The sequence below is a fragment of the Gracilinanus agilis genome, chromosome 4, assembly GCF_016433145.1.
Source record: "Gracilinanus agilis isolate LMUSP501 chromosome 4, AgileGrace, whole genome shotgun sequence".
In the NCBI taxonomy this organism is placed as follows: domain Eukaryota; kingdom Metazoa; phylum Chordata; class Mammalia; order Didelphimorphia; family Didelphidae; genus Gracilinanus; species Gracilinanus agilis.
In genome coordinates, this window is record NC_058133.1 from 414,247,871 (window position 1) to 414,262,950 (window position 15,080).

Sequence of the window (15,080 nt, forward strand, 5' to 3'; positions counted from 1 at the left end):
TAAACTTTCTATCATATCACCACTAAATTGAAACCTATTTAACAACAAGTATTGCTTGTTGATCATTTGTGGGCATCTGTACGTTTAGGCTGTCTGTCTTAGGTACGATCAAGTGTACAATGAAAATTGACCTCTTGCTGTGAGAAAAAAATAAAACAAAACACATATTTGTAAGTAAGCCCAAAAAACATCTCAAAATACATTTTCTGAGTTTTCTGAAAAAGTTAATAACGAGGCAAGAAACTCTAAAATTGTTTGGCTTTGGTCATACAATTCTACTATAATGTTTTACAATAAGTGCCGTTTAAGTGCATATTTCCAAACTCTTCCTTTTCCCCTTCCACATGCTATCAGTTGCTATGTCTTACTGATGACATGTCTTGAATATATCCCTTTCAATTTACTCACATAGTAATCACCCAAGTTCAAGGCTTGATCTGCTTTTGCCTGTACTATTCCAAAAGCCTCCTAACTGGTCTCTGTTTTTCTAGCCTCTTCCACAATCCATACTTCTCATAGCTGGCAAACTGACAGATCTAAGACACAAGTCTGACAATTTCATTCAAGAAACTTCAATGTTTACTTATGTCTATAAGATAAAATATCAACCCTGTTTGCCATTTAAAACCTTTTCTATCCTGGTTCCAAGCTGTTTCCCCAGCAGGTACAAGGAACAACAAACAGGCCAGTTGGCTATAAAGTAAAGTATATGGAGAAAAATAATATAAAACCAAGCCCCCCAAGTTCAATTTTATTTCTAAATCTAAGAAATATGAACTGTTTTCAGTTACATTATTACATAATTTCTAATCTTTTCTATAACATAATTTATTTTAGAAATATTTTTTGCCTTATGTTTCCTACTATGTTTTTCAGACAATCAACTGATCAAAATTTATTCTTGAGGGCAGCACTCTTACAACAATGGTTTGTAAATAAATAGTAAAGGGAAAGCAACTTTCAACTCCCCTTGTCTAATGGTAAGCTATATATGATAATTCAATCAGTGGATATTTATTAGATATCGACAGGCTTATATATAATAAAGAGTAAATACAAAGTAATTCTGGCAGGGAGTCATTGGCAATTGGGAACATCAGAAAAGGCCTCTTATAGGAGGCAAACCTTGATCTGAGATTGAAAGAAAGCCAAGAATTATAAAAGGTCAAGATGAGAAGGAAATTGATTAAAAGCATGGGGCAGAGTGGCCTATTAGAGACTCAGAGACAAAAGAAGGAATGTTACATGTCTATGAGTGTAATGGGGAACTGATCCAGGTGGGCCCAGATGCTCAGGGGCCATGAATGCAAGGTTGTTTGATTCATTTTCATTATAATTATTATTCCCAGACCCCAAGTGGATAAATATTGGAAATATAACAACTCTGTGAACTTCAGAAGTTGAGAAATCGTTAGAGGTAAAAAAAAATGGAAGTACATAGCAGAATTGGCCAGAAATTGCCATAGCCAAGTTGGGTGAGAAGCCAGTGGAACTCCAATAAATAGCCTGTTGGATCAAGCCCAGCAGTAACTTGAGCATGCACCAGAGATACCAGCTGTTGAAAGGAAGCGGGAAGTGATTTGTCCATTTGGTTATATCCTACTCAGAAGAGTAATTTGTGGGAGGAAGTGTTTGTAATAACCACTTTGTTGAAACCTATTCTTCCCAGGGTCTGAGCTTTAAAGGAGAGAATATGACAATTCAAGGGCATGTTATTTGTATGTCTAGCCTTGCTATATTTTCTCAATAAATGTGTCTGTAAAAGCTAATTGATATTACTTACTTATTAATGATGTTAAGAAGTTATCAAATATTCAAATGATATTGTGGTGATAATCACTTATTAGAGGATACTGAAGAGATATTAACTATTGAGGATATTTGGGATTTTGGAGGGAAATAAATAAGGTGGGGACTCAAGAGAAAACACTAGAAGAAAACCGTATCACCCCAGTGATACCTCTAGAACTTTGAGGAGAGATCCTTGCCAACCTGCAAGTTCAAACAGGGCTTAGTATAATAGAGCCTAGATCCAATATTACAACATAATATCTCAAATAAATACTTGGGGATATTAAGGGAAAGTTTAGTGATTAAATGAAAGCGATTATTAAGTGGGGATTTAAAAGAATCAATCTAAGTACCTATATTTCAGTTTTTATTGAAGATAAATAGCATTTGCATTTCCTTCCTTCTTTGCTTTTACTTGCTGTTGAGGCAATAAATAACTCTACTGAATATTTTTTACTTTATCAAGAAGTGACATATTAAGTAAATTCAGCTTGATCTTCTGTGCCTGTTAAACAAATAATAATGATGCACTTACTTAATCATTTAGAAAATATAAATTGTAGCTTTTTTTTTTTACCTGATGTTCAGCCATCTGGCTTTCTGGACTCTTGCTAGGTTCTAGACTTTCATTCAATTTCACTTCAACAGCCTCCATCTTTGTAGAAATAGACTGAAGAGAGTCTTGGTATTTCTGTTGGCGTTCCAGAGCTTCGTAGAGAGTACGCTGCTTTTCACTGATCTAAGCAAGAAAAGGGACATTACTAAATATCACCACAAGCCCCTATCACCCTGATTACAACACTTATTTCTTCATTTTTTTAACCTCTACAACCAAACGTTGTGTATTTAGTGTAGGAAGTATATACGTTAATTTCACAATACAATTACCAAGTTGATGTGTGTACCTAGAATTCAGTATGATTAATGACTTACCACATTTTTTAGGGTTTCCCACGAACGCTGCAAATCATCCAATTTGGCACTGGTAGATGATTCTAGCCCTGGTTCATAGAACTCCTGGGTTGATGGTGTGCTGGCTTGAATCCTGGCAGCATCATTCTGCAACTGTTCAGCAGATAAGGCTTGGTAATAAGCAATGTCCTACGATTATGAAGCACAACATTGCATTCAAAAGAAAGATGGAGCACTTGGTGAGCATGCTTCTGTATGCTAGGACAAGAGGGAATGAATTCTGCGCTTTTACAATGAGGGTAAAAGTAATGATTCTTTTGTGGTACCCTGTTTAATTATGCAATAATAACAAATATATATAACTGTAAAGAGAGTCTTCAGGTATTATTTTTTTTAAATAATGTCCCATCTTTGGCAAGAATTTTCATTTAGTTTTTCATAAAAATGAAAGCATGGAGAATTTGAGTTGATTGTTTACTTTTATGGTGATTAATATATGTGAAATAAATGGATTACTAAATTACAATCTAAGGTTTCTTTTGGCTATAAATTATAAGATCCTTGAAGTTCATTATCTTTGTAAATAACCTATTCTCCATCTAATATACCACCCTGTTCTATAGAATCTGGCACACGATATCTATTATAGGTGATCAATAAATATTTGCTAAATTGAATTGTAGCAGGAGAGGACTGAGTTATGTATTTTTCTCATTTCATTGCTTTATGTACTAGATTACTTAAATCACTTCAAAATTTGCTCCATTTAAGAGACTTGTAAGAGGGAATTACCATGTGAGAAAACTACCTCTTGATACAGGTTGGCTCCTTTTCTGCAACTTAAAGTTTTAAAGTTGCCTGGTGCATTGAGAAGCTAATTGACTTGTTCAGGATCACAGGGTTTGCATGCATCATAGGCCAGTCATGAAGTCAGGTCTTTCTGACTTCCACACTGGTACACTCTCCATTACACCATGCTTCCACCATTTGAGAAAATATATCTGAGGAAATGATTCATCTCTCTTCTTATATACTCTTAAATTCAGGGTGATTTTTTTTCTTTCAGATCTGGTCAGTGATGGATAATTTCTAGCCTAATTATCTTTGACAAAATTTGTATTCCTTAAGATAACTTCTCTTGGATGTTTAAGTATACAGAGTAAACAACAGACTAGGTCATCAAGTTCATTGCTTACTCTGTGTACGTAGAAGTGACAAAAATTAGTTGAAATATTTTAACATTTAATGAAACAAAGCAAAACTAGGAAGCTGAACATGGTGTAACAAAATAAAGCATGTTGTGAATACTCTTATCTTTCCTTCCATCCCTGAAGTACCACTAGACCATCAAGCTTAATGAGAGGCAAGAAAGGGCCTGGACAGGAAAATTTTGAAGTAATTCTGCCACATATCTTACATCCTGTCCGTTCTGTACTCCTTCTTGAAACTTGTCTTTTCATTTGATTGATTCAACAAATTGACTTGTAATCATTATCTTTGTTTTAGATGGCACAAACAAAACAAACAAATTGAATTGTCCTTGGTGCTCATGGGCTATTTTCTTATTTACTGGAGAATGAAAAATATCTTTTTTTAAGCAAAAATGTACCAGGAAACAATATAGCAGGTTCACCTAGAGTGCTATCTATTTGTCTTTGTCCTCTTTTCCTGGATTTGTTCTAGGAAATAGTCTATGATTTGATAAAAAGCAGAAAAGTATTTTGGATTTAAAGGTGGAGAACCAGAGATTAAATCTAGTTTTGATTCTGACCACCTTTGTGATTTATCATTAATTTCTCTGGGTTTTAATTATTCCTATTATAAAATGAAGAGGTTGGACTAGATGGATTCTAGAATCTTTTCTAGCTCTAAATATAAGCTTTATGATTTCTGCTTCCTCAGTTTTCTTAGATAGACTTCTTACCCTTAGTTTTCCTACAACTGTTGAGTAACATTTCTTACACATATTTATCTCAGGATTAAGTGAAATGAGTTCAAGGTGAAGGTTTCTGATCTGAAAGAGCTAAATGATAGGCTAGCTCAGCTGGTTCAATTGGCATAGTGCCTTCTTGGCAAAGTAGGCTCTCTACCCTTTATCTTTTCAAAGGAAGAGTTATTACTAGACAAAAGGAAACTGGAGGAAAGCCCTCTAGCAAATCCAGTAACATAATACATAATAAAGTCCAAAAGACAGAAACTTTGAGAATGACTGATGCCATTAGCCTCCTTCATGAATGCTAAAATGAAGTTAACTGTAAATGGACAAATAACAATGCTGATGACGGTGTTTATTGACACACAAATGTGCCATAGCTAAAACTGAATTTGGGCTAATGCTCCTACAGAAATACGTATTGGGCAAATTCATGAAGAATTGCCTTATTTCTTGGTTCTATGGTGAAGGATAATTATTTGTTGGTCTAAAAGATTATATTTTTCTAAGAATGGTCATTCTGTGGAAAATAGTGCAAATCTTTCTTAGCTAGAAAATGCAGCTCATGTACAGCACATAAAAGCAGCATTTATTCCAGGATATGATCTCTGCCTTATAAATGACAAGAATAAACTAACTGATCTGAACTTAATAAAGCATATTTATCATTGATAATAGAAACAGACATATACATATTAATATTATTAATGATTTTGCTAATTGTTACTTATGAACAAGTTCTGTATAATATGGATATAATGTCAACAGTTCAAAGGATATCATAATAGAGAAAATGTTAAGCCTTCCTCTTTTGGCACACGGTGCAAATTCATAAATTTGCAAGCTGTTGTACATAATGTGATCTTTAAAAAAATCATGTTCAAACTTTAGCCTGAAGTTAGAGATATGTATGATTTCATTTCATCAAATTTAAGTGTTAACTAAAGTGATGTGGTAAATTAAGATAAAATATTACATATAAAAAGCTCACAAATATCCTCTACAAAAATGTATTAAATAAACTATTTTTCTGGCTTTTTGTTTATGCTGGAGCTCTAATGTACTTTTATGTGAAGAATGGGGGAGAAGAAATTTAATTCTTAATATATGTAGTGCTATAGTTAGTGGTACTCTTATAATACCTGTTTTCTCAAATATGCCTGACAACATATACAAACTTATCAAAAAGTCTTTGGTCTTGGAACTGAATGAAGCACTTTGTCAAGAGAGTTCTAATCTAGAGATGTCTATAATTTCAACTTTGTCAAAATTGGGGGTTTTTTTTCTCCCACCAATACTCATTCAAAGGTGCTTGGGGACAGATTTCATACTCTCAATCAAGTAAATAGGTCAACAGTGAAAAAGAGGAGAGTTTCAAAGTTCTAGCTACTAAGGGACCTTGAGACACATCACCAAGATATGCACCATATCATCTACATATTCCTGATTTAGGAGAATGGATAATTATCAAACTTCCTGGATGGTGAAGGGGAGAAAGTCGCAAGAGATTCAGGACTCAAATACCTTTATCTTAGCTCTTGGTTTTACTTTTTAGTAAAGATAGAATCTGGGCAAGTTTCAAAAGAAAGACATTCACTGCAATTTCTGCTTTTGTCAAGTCATCTCTGAGAATAAACCTAATTAGCTACAGTTAATCTGACTTGTGAGTAGGGATGGATAAGTTATTTAATTTAGGTTTACTTACAGCAAGTACACCAACCCCCTTCCCTTTTTAACAGCTGCAACTATTAAGAAATTGCTATTTTTAGCTTAGAATAATGAACTTCATTTCTCAGTGATTTTAAAAGTATTTTCAGCCTGAACATTGATGCTTAAGATATGCTCTGCAATCTCACTTTAAATTCAATAGATAGCATGAAAAAGATATTATGTAATATTTCTGCCTCCTTTTCCCACTAACTCATATTTCTGTACAAGGAAATGATTTACAGACAAACATGGTGGGTTTTATCATCTGATTGTTTTTAATATATGAATCCATAGGCTGTAATGACTATATAACTTAATTTCTAAGCTTTTTATCTCATTTAGAATAAAATAATTTTAAGCAAAATTTTCTGAGGGTTCTTCATATATATATTGAAAATTTCCAAATTTTCAGAAAAGTATTGCTTCCATAGTATATTTCCAAAATCAACATTTTCAGAAAGCTAATTATAAGGTAATAATTTACATTTTGATTCATGAAAAGGCTTGGAAAACATTTCAGATGCATTGATGCAATATTTAGAATGAGAATATAATTTTTAGGTTTACATCTTGCCAGTGAAATCTACTAGTTGTGTGACAATTATTAAGTCATTTAATCTATGTTTTAGGTTTTGTAAAATGAGAATAATAACTGTAATGTTTACATTACAAAACTGTTGTGAAGATTAAAAGGGATTATATAATGAAATATCTTATGTAAAATGCTTTATATTATAGACATATCAGCTTTACAGTTAAAATGTTTATGCCCTTATTTATGCCCTTATGTCCTACTTTTAGGTTAGGAACAAAATCACGAACTCAGTGATAAAGCTGGTGATATTAATGTTGCTTAAAAGAGGGATTTAACCTTTTATTGCCATAGGGAATTCCTAGAATGACTACTTTCCTCTACCAAAACAAGTCACTATTTTCCTAAAAGGTTATATCTTAGAAAGTTATTCAAAGCACTGAGAAGTTAAGTGTCTTGACTAGGGTTACGCAGCCAATAGATGTCAGAGGAATGATTTTGATCAAGCTCTTCCTGGCTCTCAGGCTGGCCCTCTGTCCACCATTCCAGATTGTCTATCTCACATTTATATGCTTTTCTTTTCTTTTTTTTAATTACACAGTCCATTACCATGTACTGAGGAATGTGGAAAAATATTGAAAAATTCTGCTAAGGTCAAGATGAGTAGAAACAAGAAATGAGACATTAATTGATCTCTATTTGCTGATACTTGGCTCTGTTATTGAACAGGATTTTATTGAAAACTTATATCCCACCTAGTACATAACTTAGTACACTATGAAGTAGAGGATTAATTCATTAAATAAATAAGTGACTTAGTGAATGAATGAACCTCTCTGATCTTTCTTTCTCCCAAAGTGTCTAAATTTAGGAAGTAGTCAGGGACACTTTAAGTTTCAGAACCTATCTAAAAATACTGAGGTTCTAGTAGGTATTGGGTTTTCTCTTACTAATTATATGTATATATGTGTATATATAAACACACGTATACTTTAGAGGATGGCCCTATAAATGAGTCCTTATCATGGTCAAATCTCCTCCTATCTCAATCTTTATAAACATATCATTCCCCACTGGAGTCACAATATAGATGTTATCCTGAGCATCTCACTCTCACCCAATATACTGCATCTGATGCTTGGTCCTGTCATTTCTACTTTTGTAACCTCTGAATATTCATCCCATTATTTCCTTTGATTTAGCTAAAATGGTTTTGCTATAAGACAGGTGTCTGATCATGTTACTCTTCTATTCAATGCATTTTAGTGGCTCCTTGTTATATTCTGGATCAAATCAAAAAACAATCTTCTGTTTGGCTTTTAAAGATGATCACATCCTGGCCCCTTCCTACCTTTCCAGTCTTCTTACCTTTCTGTCCCCTCCACATACTCCTGTTCCAGGACCATTGCTTTGTCATTCTTATTGTCCCTTTACTCCTTGATGTAAATGAATGCCACCCCTTTGAGATGACCCCCAATTTACCCTCCTCTGAACATAATTGTTTTCATTTTTTCTTTGCCATTAAGATGTGAGCTTCATAAGGGCAGGGACCATGATTTGCCTTTTTTTATGTCCATAATAACTTGCACAATTCTCACATATAGCAATAAATACTAGTTAACTTACTGAAAACCACCATCACTCATATACATATTGGCTGATGCTTAAATTAGAGCTTTGTCCCATTTAGTTCAAATATTTTACACTTTCTAAAATGTAAATACTATGTATATGAACAACACTTCACTATTCTATCAGCTATTTATACTTTAGAATGAAAAGTATGAAAATAGGTTTTGAAGAATGAAAGAGGAGAGATGGCAGAAGGTAGGTACTGGTAGGAAATTTTTTTTAAAAATTTTTTTAAACCCTTGTACTTCAGTGTATTGTCTCATAGGTGGAAGAGTGGTAAGGGTGGGCAATGGGGGTCAAGTGACTTGCCCAGGGTCACACAGCTGGGAAGTGGCTGAGGCTGGGTTTGAACCTAGGACCTCCTGTCTCTAGGCCTGACTTTTACTCCACTGAGCTACCCAGCTGCCCCCACTGGTAGGAAATTTTATAGGTAACAGTAAGCAATGGGAGTTGGTGGTAGAATGGAGTGCCAATTAAGATCAAGAGAATTTTGGCCTGTTTTACAATTTTTAAGGGCTTCCTCATTCACCATATTCAAAAGAATATTTAATTTCAAACAGTCAAATACATAATCATAGAGAAAGGGCAGTCTTATTTATAGTTGGTATAATTAAATTTAATTCAGTAAACATTTATTTGTGTACCTGATATAGGCATGGCATTGTACTAGGCGATAAGGATATAAAAGTCAAAATTAAAGAGTAATGCTACTTATCAAGAGTACACAAAATTTCTTAATTTTTCTCAATCCTCACAGTATGTGAGAAAGAGACTAGAATTACAGCTAGAAGCAACTTCACAGACTTAACCAACTCCTTCATTTTACAGATGAGGAAACTGAGGTACAGAAAAGTTAAATAGCTTGCTTAGTCATACAGTTAATGTACCAGAGGTGAAACTTGAACACACATTCTGACTCCAGAATGAATGATCTTTCTAATATGTCACATCATTTAATAATTTAAGTATATCACAATTATTTCAAATTATAATGACATTTTAATTAAAATTACTGAGAAATGCTATTGCTAATAAAGCCTAGAAAAAAATTTAAAGCTGGTAAAACACGTAAGTGAATTGTATACATATTTCCTATTATGGATGAAACCCAGAGATTCCAGTCAATTATATGGATTTGAACAAATTTTTAGGTACCCAGTAAAATAGTTATTCTTAGAATAAATTTATTTTCAGGTTTAATCTGGTATTTGACATTATAAAGATATAACCTAAATATCCTATTTTCTCTATCAGTATAAAACAAGTTTGATTATACTAATTTTTAATTTATATACCTAAAAGTCCATCGACATAATTCAGTTTTATCATTATTTTAGTCTAGATAAGTCCTATCTACTTATTCCATATAATTCAAGAAGTGCTCAGAATAAAAGTGCTCTTTATTTTACAGAATTCAGAGGATGGTAGAACTTAAAGCTAGAAGAAAATTTGTAAGTCATTTAGTTTAGTTTAGGGTTTGTTTGTTTTTTTAACCCTTACTTTCTGACTTAGTATCAGGTCTAAGACAGAAGAACAGCAAGGGCTGGGCAATTGGGGTTTAAGCGCCTTACCCAGGGTCACACAGATGGGAAATGTCTGAGGCCAGATTTGACCCCCAGGACTCCCAGCTCCAGGGCTAGTGCTCTCTCGGTTGTGTGGTATACTCACATGCCCTGGTCATTTAGTTCTAGCATGTAATTTTACAATGGGAAGCCCTAGGATCACGACATTTTATGACAAATAGAACTTTGATGAAAATTAAAATTTATACCAAGAGATTTAATTCTGAGATAGATTGTGTTTGAAATTCAATACTTTTTAAAAAATTGTAAATTCTCCATCTTTCATTAAAGTCTTTCTGTCAGTGTCTTTTGTATTATAGATGTGATCTTGGATTCTAAAAGGCCAAGTCAGTGGAATATAAATTCATAAATTTATCCAAGGCACTCTAATAAAACAGATAAGAGAATTGGCATGGGGTTAAACAAGGTATGTATTCATGCCCACCCTCTCAAACATACTAGCTTTGGGAATGTGACCAAGTCACTTAATCTCTCAGCAACAATCTAAGACTAGAAGTTGTAGATAAATTGATGATCTGAATGAGTGGAGTTAATTTCCAGAAGAGATGTAGATAATTTTCCCATCAAACAAAAATTCTAAATTGTTCTCATGGTTCAAAATCCTGTTCACATAATATTGCATATGTTACCAAAAAGCTGTCTTGTAGCTGAAAGGGAGGTGGACGTGAGAGTCAGGAGATAAAGATTTAATTATGATTTCTAACAGGGACAAATCAATTTTAATACGCCTAAATTACTTCAATCTATAAAAGAATACATGAACTACCTAACCTACAGGGATGTTGTAGCAGTGTGATTTGTAAACCTTAAGGCATTCTACAGTGGTGAGTTATTAACCTTACTTTGGTTACTTTTAGAATATATAAAGTTTCAAACATAAATTTAAAAAAATGCTTGTGATGAAAACAATGGCAGTCACAGTGGTAGCTAAGTCAGAAACAAATAATAAGTGTGCCACACCACCTCATTTTCTGTTAGGATGCAATATCCGTTATAGAGAGAGAATACAGAAAATAAGGCTTTCATAGAAGGTTTAGTAGCTCTGTGCTTTCATTTCCAGGAATGAAGTTTTTCTTCATCCCACTTCCAAAATGAGAGTTAAAATGATTTGCCAAATTATGTAATGAATTTCAAAAGGCAGTCATGCTTTGCATTAATAAATAATAGTGTGACCATAAACAAAACATAATATTCAAATTAATCAATCCACAAGCATAGAAATAGCTTGCAAAATACCCAGGATGAGGTCCTGCATCTGTCCAGAGTGAGTGCCAAGTAGGAGGTACCTGGTTAACAGAAGCATCTGTATTAGCCACAGGTGAAGGAGAGCGACAGGCAGGTGGAGAGGAAATCTCACTGTTGGTTCCCTCCTCCCCAGACTCCTCAGTGACAGGTGAAAGCAGCGTGTGACAGCGACCCGCAGTCATCTGTCACAGGAAATGCAAGCCCAAAGGACAGGAACATGTCAACAAAAAAGGCTAATTAGGTGCAAATCAAAACATATATAATTACAGTTAATGTTAGAATTCCTGAGATACATTTTTGGGGATCCATTTTATATTAAAGATTCGGAAGATTAAATTCAATGGTTGCTATGACACATATAGCCACTGGACAAACCAACAAAGATGTTGGGTATGACACTATTAAATTTTAGAGCTAACTAGATATTTCCCAATTTTAAAATCTATTGTTGTTTTATAGTGGCTGGAATTAGGATCTCTGAAATAGAATTTGATTTCTTTGGATCATCTCATAATTCTAACAATGATTTAGAAAACCGAAGGGTGTCAGAAAGCAATATATGACACAAAAAAAAGTTTAGGCCAAATGTTAAATGGTAATTATTGTATTTTTGAAAATGTCAAAAGTCAATGCTGCAGCTAATTAAATTACAGTCAGTGGTTTTGTATGGGGGTGAGTGTGAGATATTGAATGTTGCAGAACAGAACTTAATGGAGTTTCTTTTCAACTTCAATACTGTAACTCTCCTTATAATAATACTTTCTTCTAGTTCTTAATAAAATTGTGTTTTTACAAAAGGTTTTTATGTACAATATACAAAATGTGTACAGAAATCATCATGTATTTTTCTAAAAGAATGCAAGAAAAGCATATCAACTTTCCTCCCCCAAATAAACCAGGCAACATGCAAAACAGTGTTTTAAAATTTACATAAAATTCAACATGCACGATAAAATATAGACAGACATTCCTAAAGTGTTGGTTGTCAATATTATTAATTTAACAAACTCATATAACAGTGATTCCTTTTCCCACAATGTAACTTCATTTCAGGCTCGCTTAGTAGCAGGGTGAAAGTCAGTCATAACACAAGTGTAGCCATAGAAAGTTAATGAAGAACTCTCAGTTCATTCTAATCTGCAACATCCAAAGAAAAGCGATGAAGCCAGGCAGAGGGGGGGGGGGGATGTGGGCATTGGCTCTATTCAAGCAAAGCAACAGAGAGACCACAGTATCGCTAATAGGAGAGGGCGATGATACCAGTTTGCTCCTTACCATAACCACTGAGGGATGTGTGGAATGAGTTGGGAGGAGCTCAGTGTCCAGGTCCTCCATTCCTTCTGAAAGTCCTTCTACTTCAGTAACTGTCAACAGCATGGTGGCATGCTTAGCTTTCATTGTTAACATCTTGCACTTAGAATTCAAAGAGGCAATCTGTTCCTGGTATCCTTTGATTTTCTGAGCCAGCTCCTGAGAAAACATTTTTTTTCTGTGGGTCAGAGCAGCATCAAAAGGAAACAGAACTAGTAGCACTCATCTTCCTTTAGGGAGGTAGGCTATCCTTCTCCAGGGCCAGCCAATAAAATCACAGCTCTGAGTCTCAGAAGCCAGACATCATCAGCAGCAGTAGCTGAAAGGCAGGATGTGGACTGTGGAAGAGAACAAGTCAGGCTGCATCTCACAGCACAGCTAAACCACAAAGCAAAGCGAGATGCAGTGAACCCGGAAAAACTGCTGTGAAAGCTACATTCTGTGGCAAAAAGAAAGAGGATGCTGCTGATCGGGGATTGCTCCCTAGAAGAGCTTAACAGCAGGAACAGAAGCTTGAACTTGTACTGTCCTTGAGAAATGGCAACTTTTTGTAAATGCCCAAAGACGCTGAAATTTCTCAGATGGCTCATACCATGGAAATTAGGTCATGTGATGACTAAAACTAAAAAATGCAACTCTCAGCTCTCACCCTATTGAATACAACAAACAGAGAAAAGAGCCATTCCCTGTAGCAAGGTAGAGTGTGGGACAAATATTGCCTGAAGGCAGGATTATTTTTACATTTCTTATGTAAACAAATCATTGGGGTTTAGTCTAGGCTCTTAAGTTACCAAAACTGTTTTGTTTTGTTTTTTATCTCATAAACATTTCACACCACAATCAGAACTCATCTTTTAAGCACTCTTAACCCCTAGTCTTTACAAATTTAGCTCCCCTTCAAACTTTTTGGCATTTAAGTTATTTTGTTTTCATTAACTTCCCCTCCTTTTATTTTAAAGAAAAAGATGGACTTAATTCTAAAAACAAGCTTAAATGCCTTCTGGGTATCATGTGGCATTTAGAAAACAGCTCTGAGTCAATTTCAAGAAGATGATAAATATCAAATATATAGATATAGATATAGATATTGATATAGATATAGGTAGATAAATATATGACATTTTTGTAAAAGATATATTATATAAAAGAAGTGAAATACTAGAACTACCAAAACACATCCAAAAAACAGTTAGGAGGGATCTTAGAAATGATCTAGTTTATTTCCAATTTTTCCTTGTCACTTTACAGGTAGAAAACTGACCCAGGGAGAATGATATAACATTCTTAAGATTGTATACATAATAGGTGCTATGATATAAATTCAGTTTTTTAGTGTTCAAGACAATTTTTTTAAACCTTTACCTTCTGTCTTAGAATTAATACTATGTATCTGCTCCAAGGAAGAAGAGCAGTAAGGGACAGGCAATGAGAGTTGAGTGAGATGAGGGTGAGCCTTGGTATCCCACAGATAGGACGTCTGAAGCCAAATTTGAACTCAGGACCTCCATTCTCTACGCCTGGCTCTCAATCTACTGAACCATCCACCCACCTGCACCCCAAAGACCATTTCTAATTCTATTTGGAAGAAATGGTTTTCTCCAAATTCTGGGTGAAAAAATTAGTTAAGTAATATCAAATGAAATGGATACATTCCACTCACTCTATACATTCTTAGTGGAAGTCTTGAATGGGATATAGTCACATTTAACTTTTGTTCATTTGACTTATAGATCAATAGAACTTCCTGTTAGGATTTGTTCAGTTCCTGTTTTGTGAACTAAGAACTGAAACTGGTCAGTCACATTAGCATAAGAATGATTACTGCATACATTTTATTTCCAGTCCTGATTCTGACTGAATAGAGTGGGGATATAGTCAGTTCAGCAGGCAGAGACAGCCCATTTCTGGTTATACAGCTTCTCAGGACTCAAACAACTCCGTCTATGGAACAAAGAAGGTTAGATTTTGGTGCTTCAACTCTTTACCTAGAATCTGTTGGGGTCAGGATTATTTTATTCACTATGATAACATGTATGATCACAAAATAGCTTTTTCATCTGACAATTTACTATGATCCAAGCAGTCAGTCATTCAGTCAACCATCAAGTATTTATTAAACAACTATGAATGTACCAAGCAATGTGCTAAACTATAAGGACAGAAAGACATTAATAACAACAAAAGTCAGTCCCTGCTCTTAGGAAGCTCAAAGATTAATGAAATAATAACACTTTAAAATATGTGCAAGTAAATATAAATGTGATCAACTGGAGATAATCAACAGAAGGAAATCACTAGCATTAAGGGTGATTAGAAGAGGTTTCCTGTAGAAGGTGAGATTTTAGTGGGTACATGAAGGAAACTTCTTGGGAGAGAGAGAGAGAGAGAGAGAGAGAGAGAGAGAGAGAGAGAGAGAGCTGTCTCTTATACA

The 15,080-nt window shown here is 34.4% G+C and overlaps 1 protein-coding gene across 1 annotated transcript in view; it reads right to left on the reverse strand.

Annotated features, from left to right (window-relative positions):
• Window positions 1-12,647, reverse strand: part of LOC123246641 (nesprin-1-like) — a 28,648-nt gene extending 16,001 nt beyond the window's left edge. The window contains exons 1-3 of the mRNA XM_044675464.1: window positions 12,614-12,647; window positions 2,725-2,892; window positions 2,369-2,530 (exon numbers count right to left, since the gene is read on the reverse strand). Coding sequence (XP_044531399.1) covers window positions 2,369-2,530; window positions 2,725-2,892; window positions 12,614-12,616 — 333 coding nt within the window. The 5' untranslated portion in view covers window positions 12,617-12,647. The remainder of the gene's footprint in view (window positions 1-2,368; window positions 2,531-2,724; window positions 2,893-12,613) is intronic.
• Window positions 12,648-15,080: the final 2,433 nt, after the last annotated feature.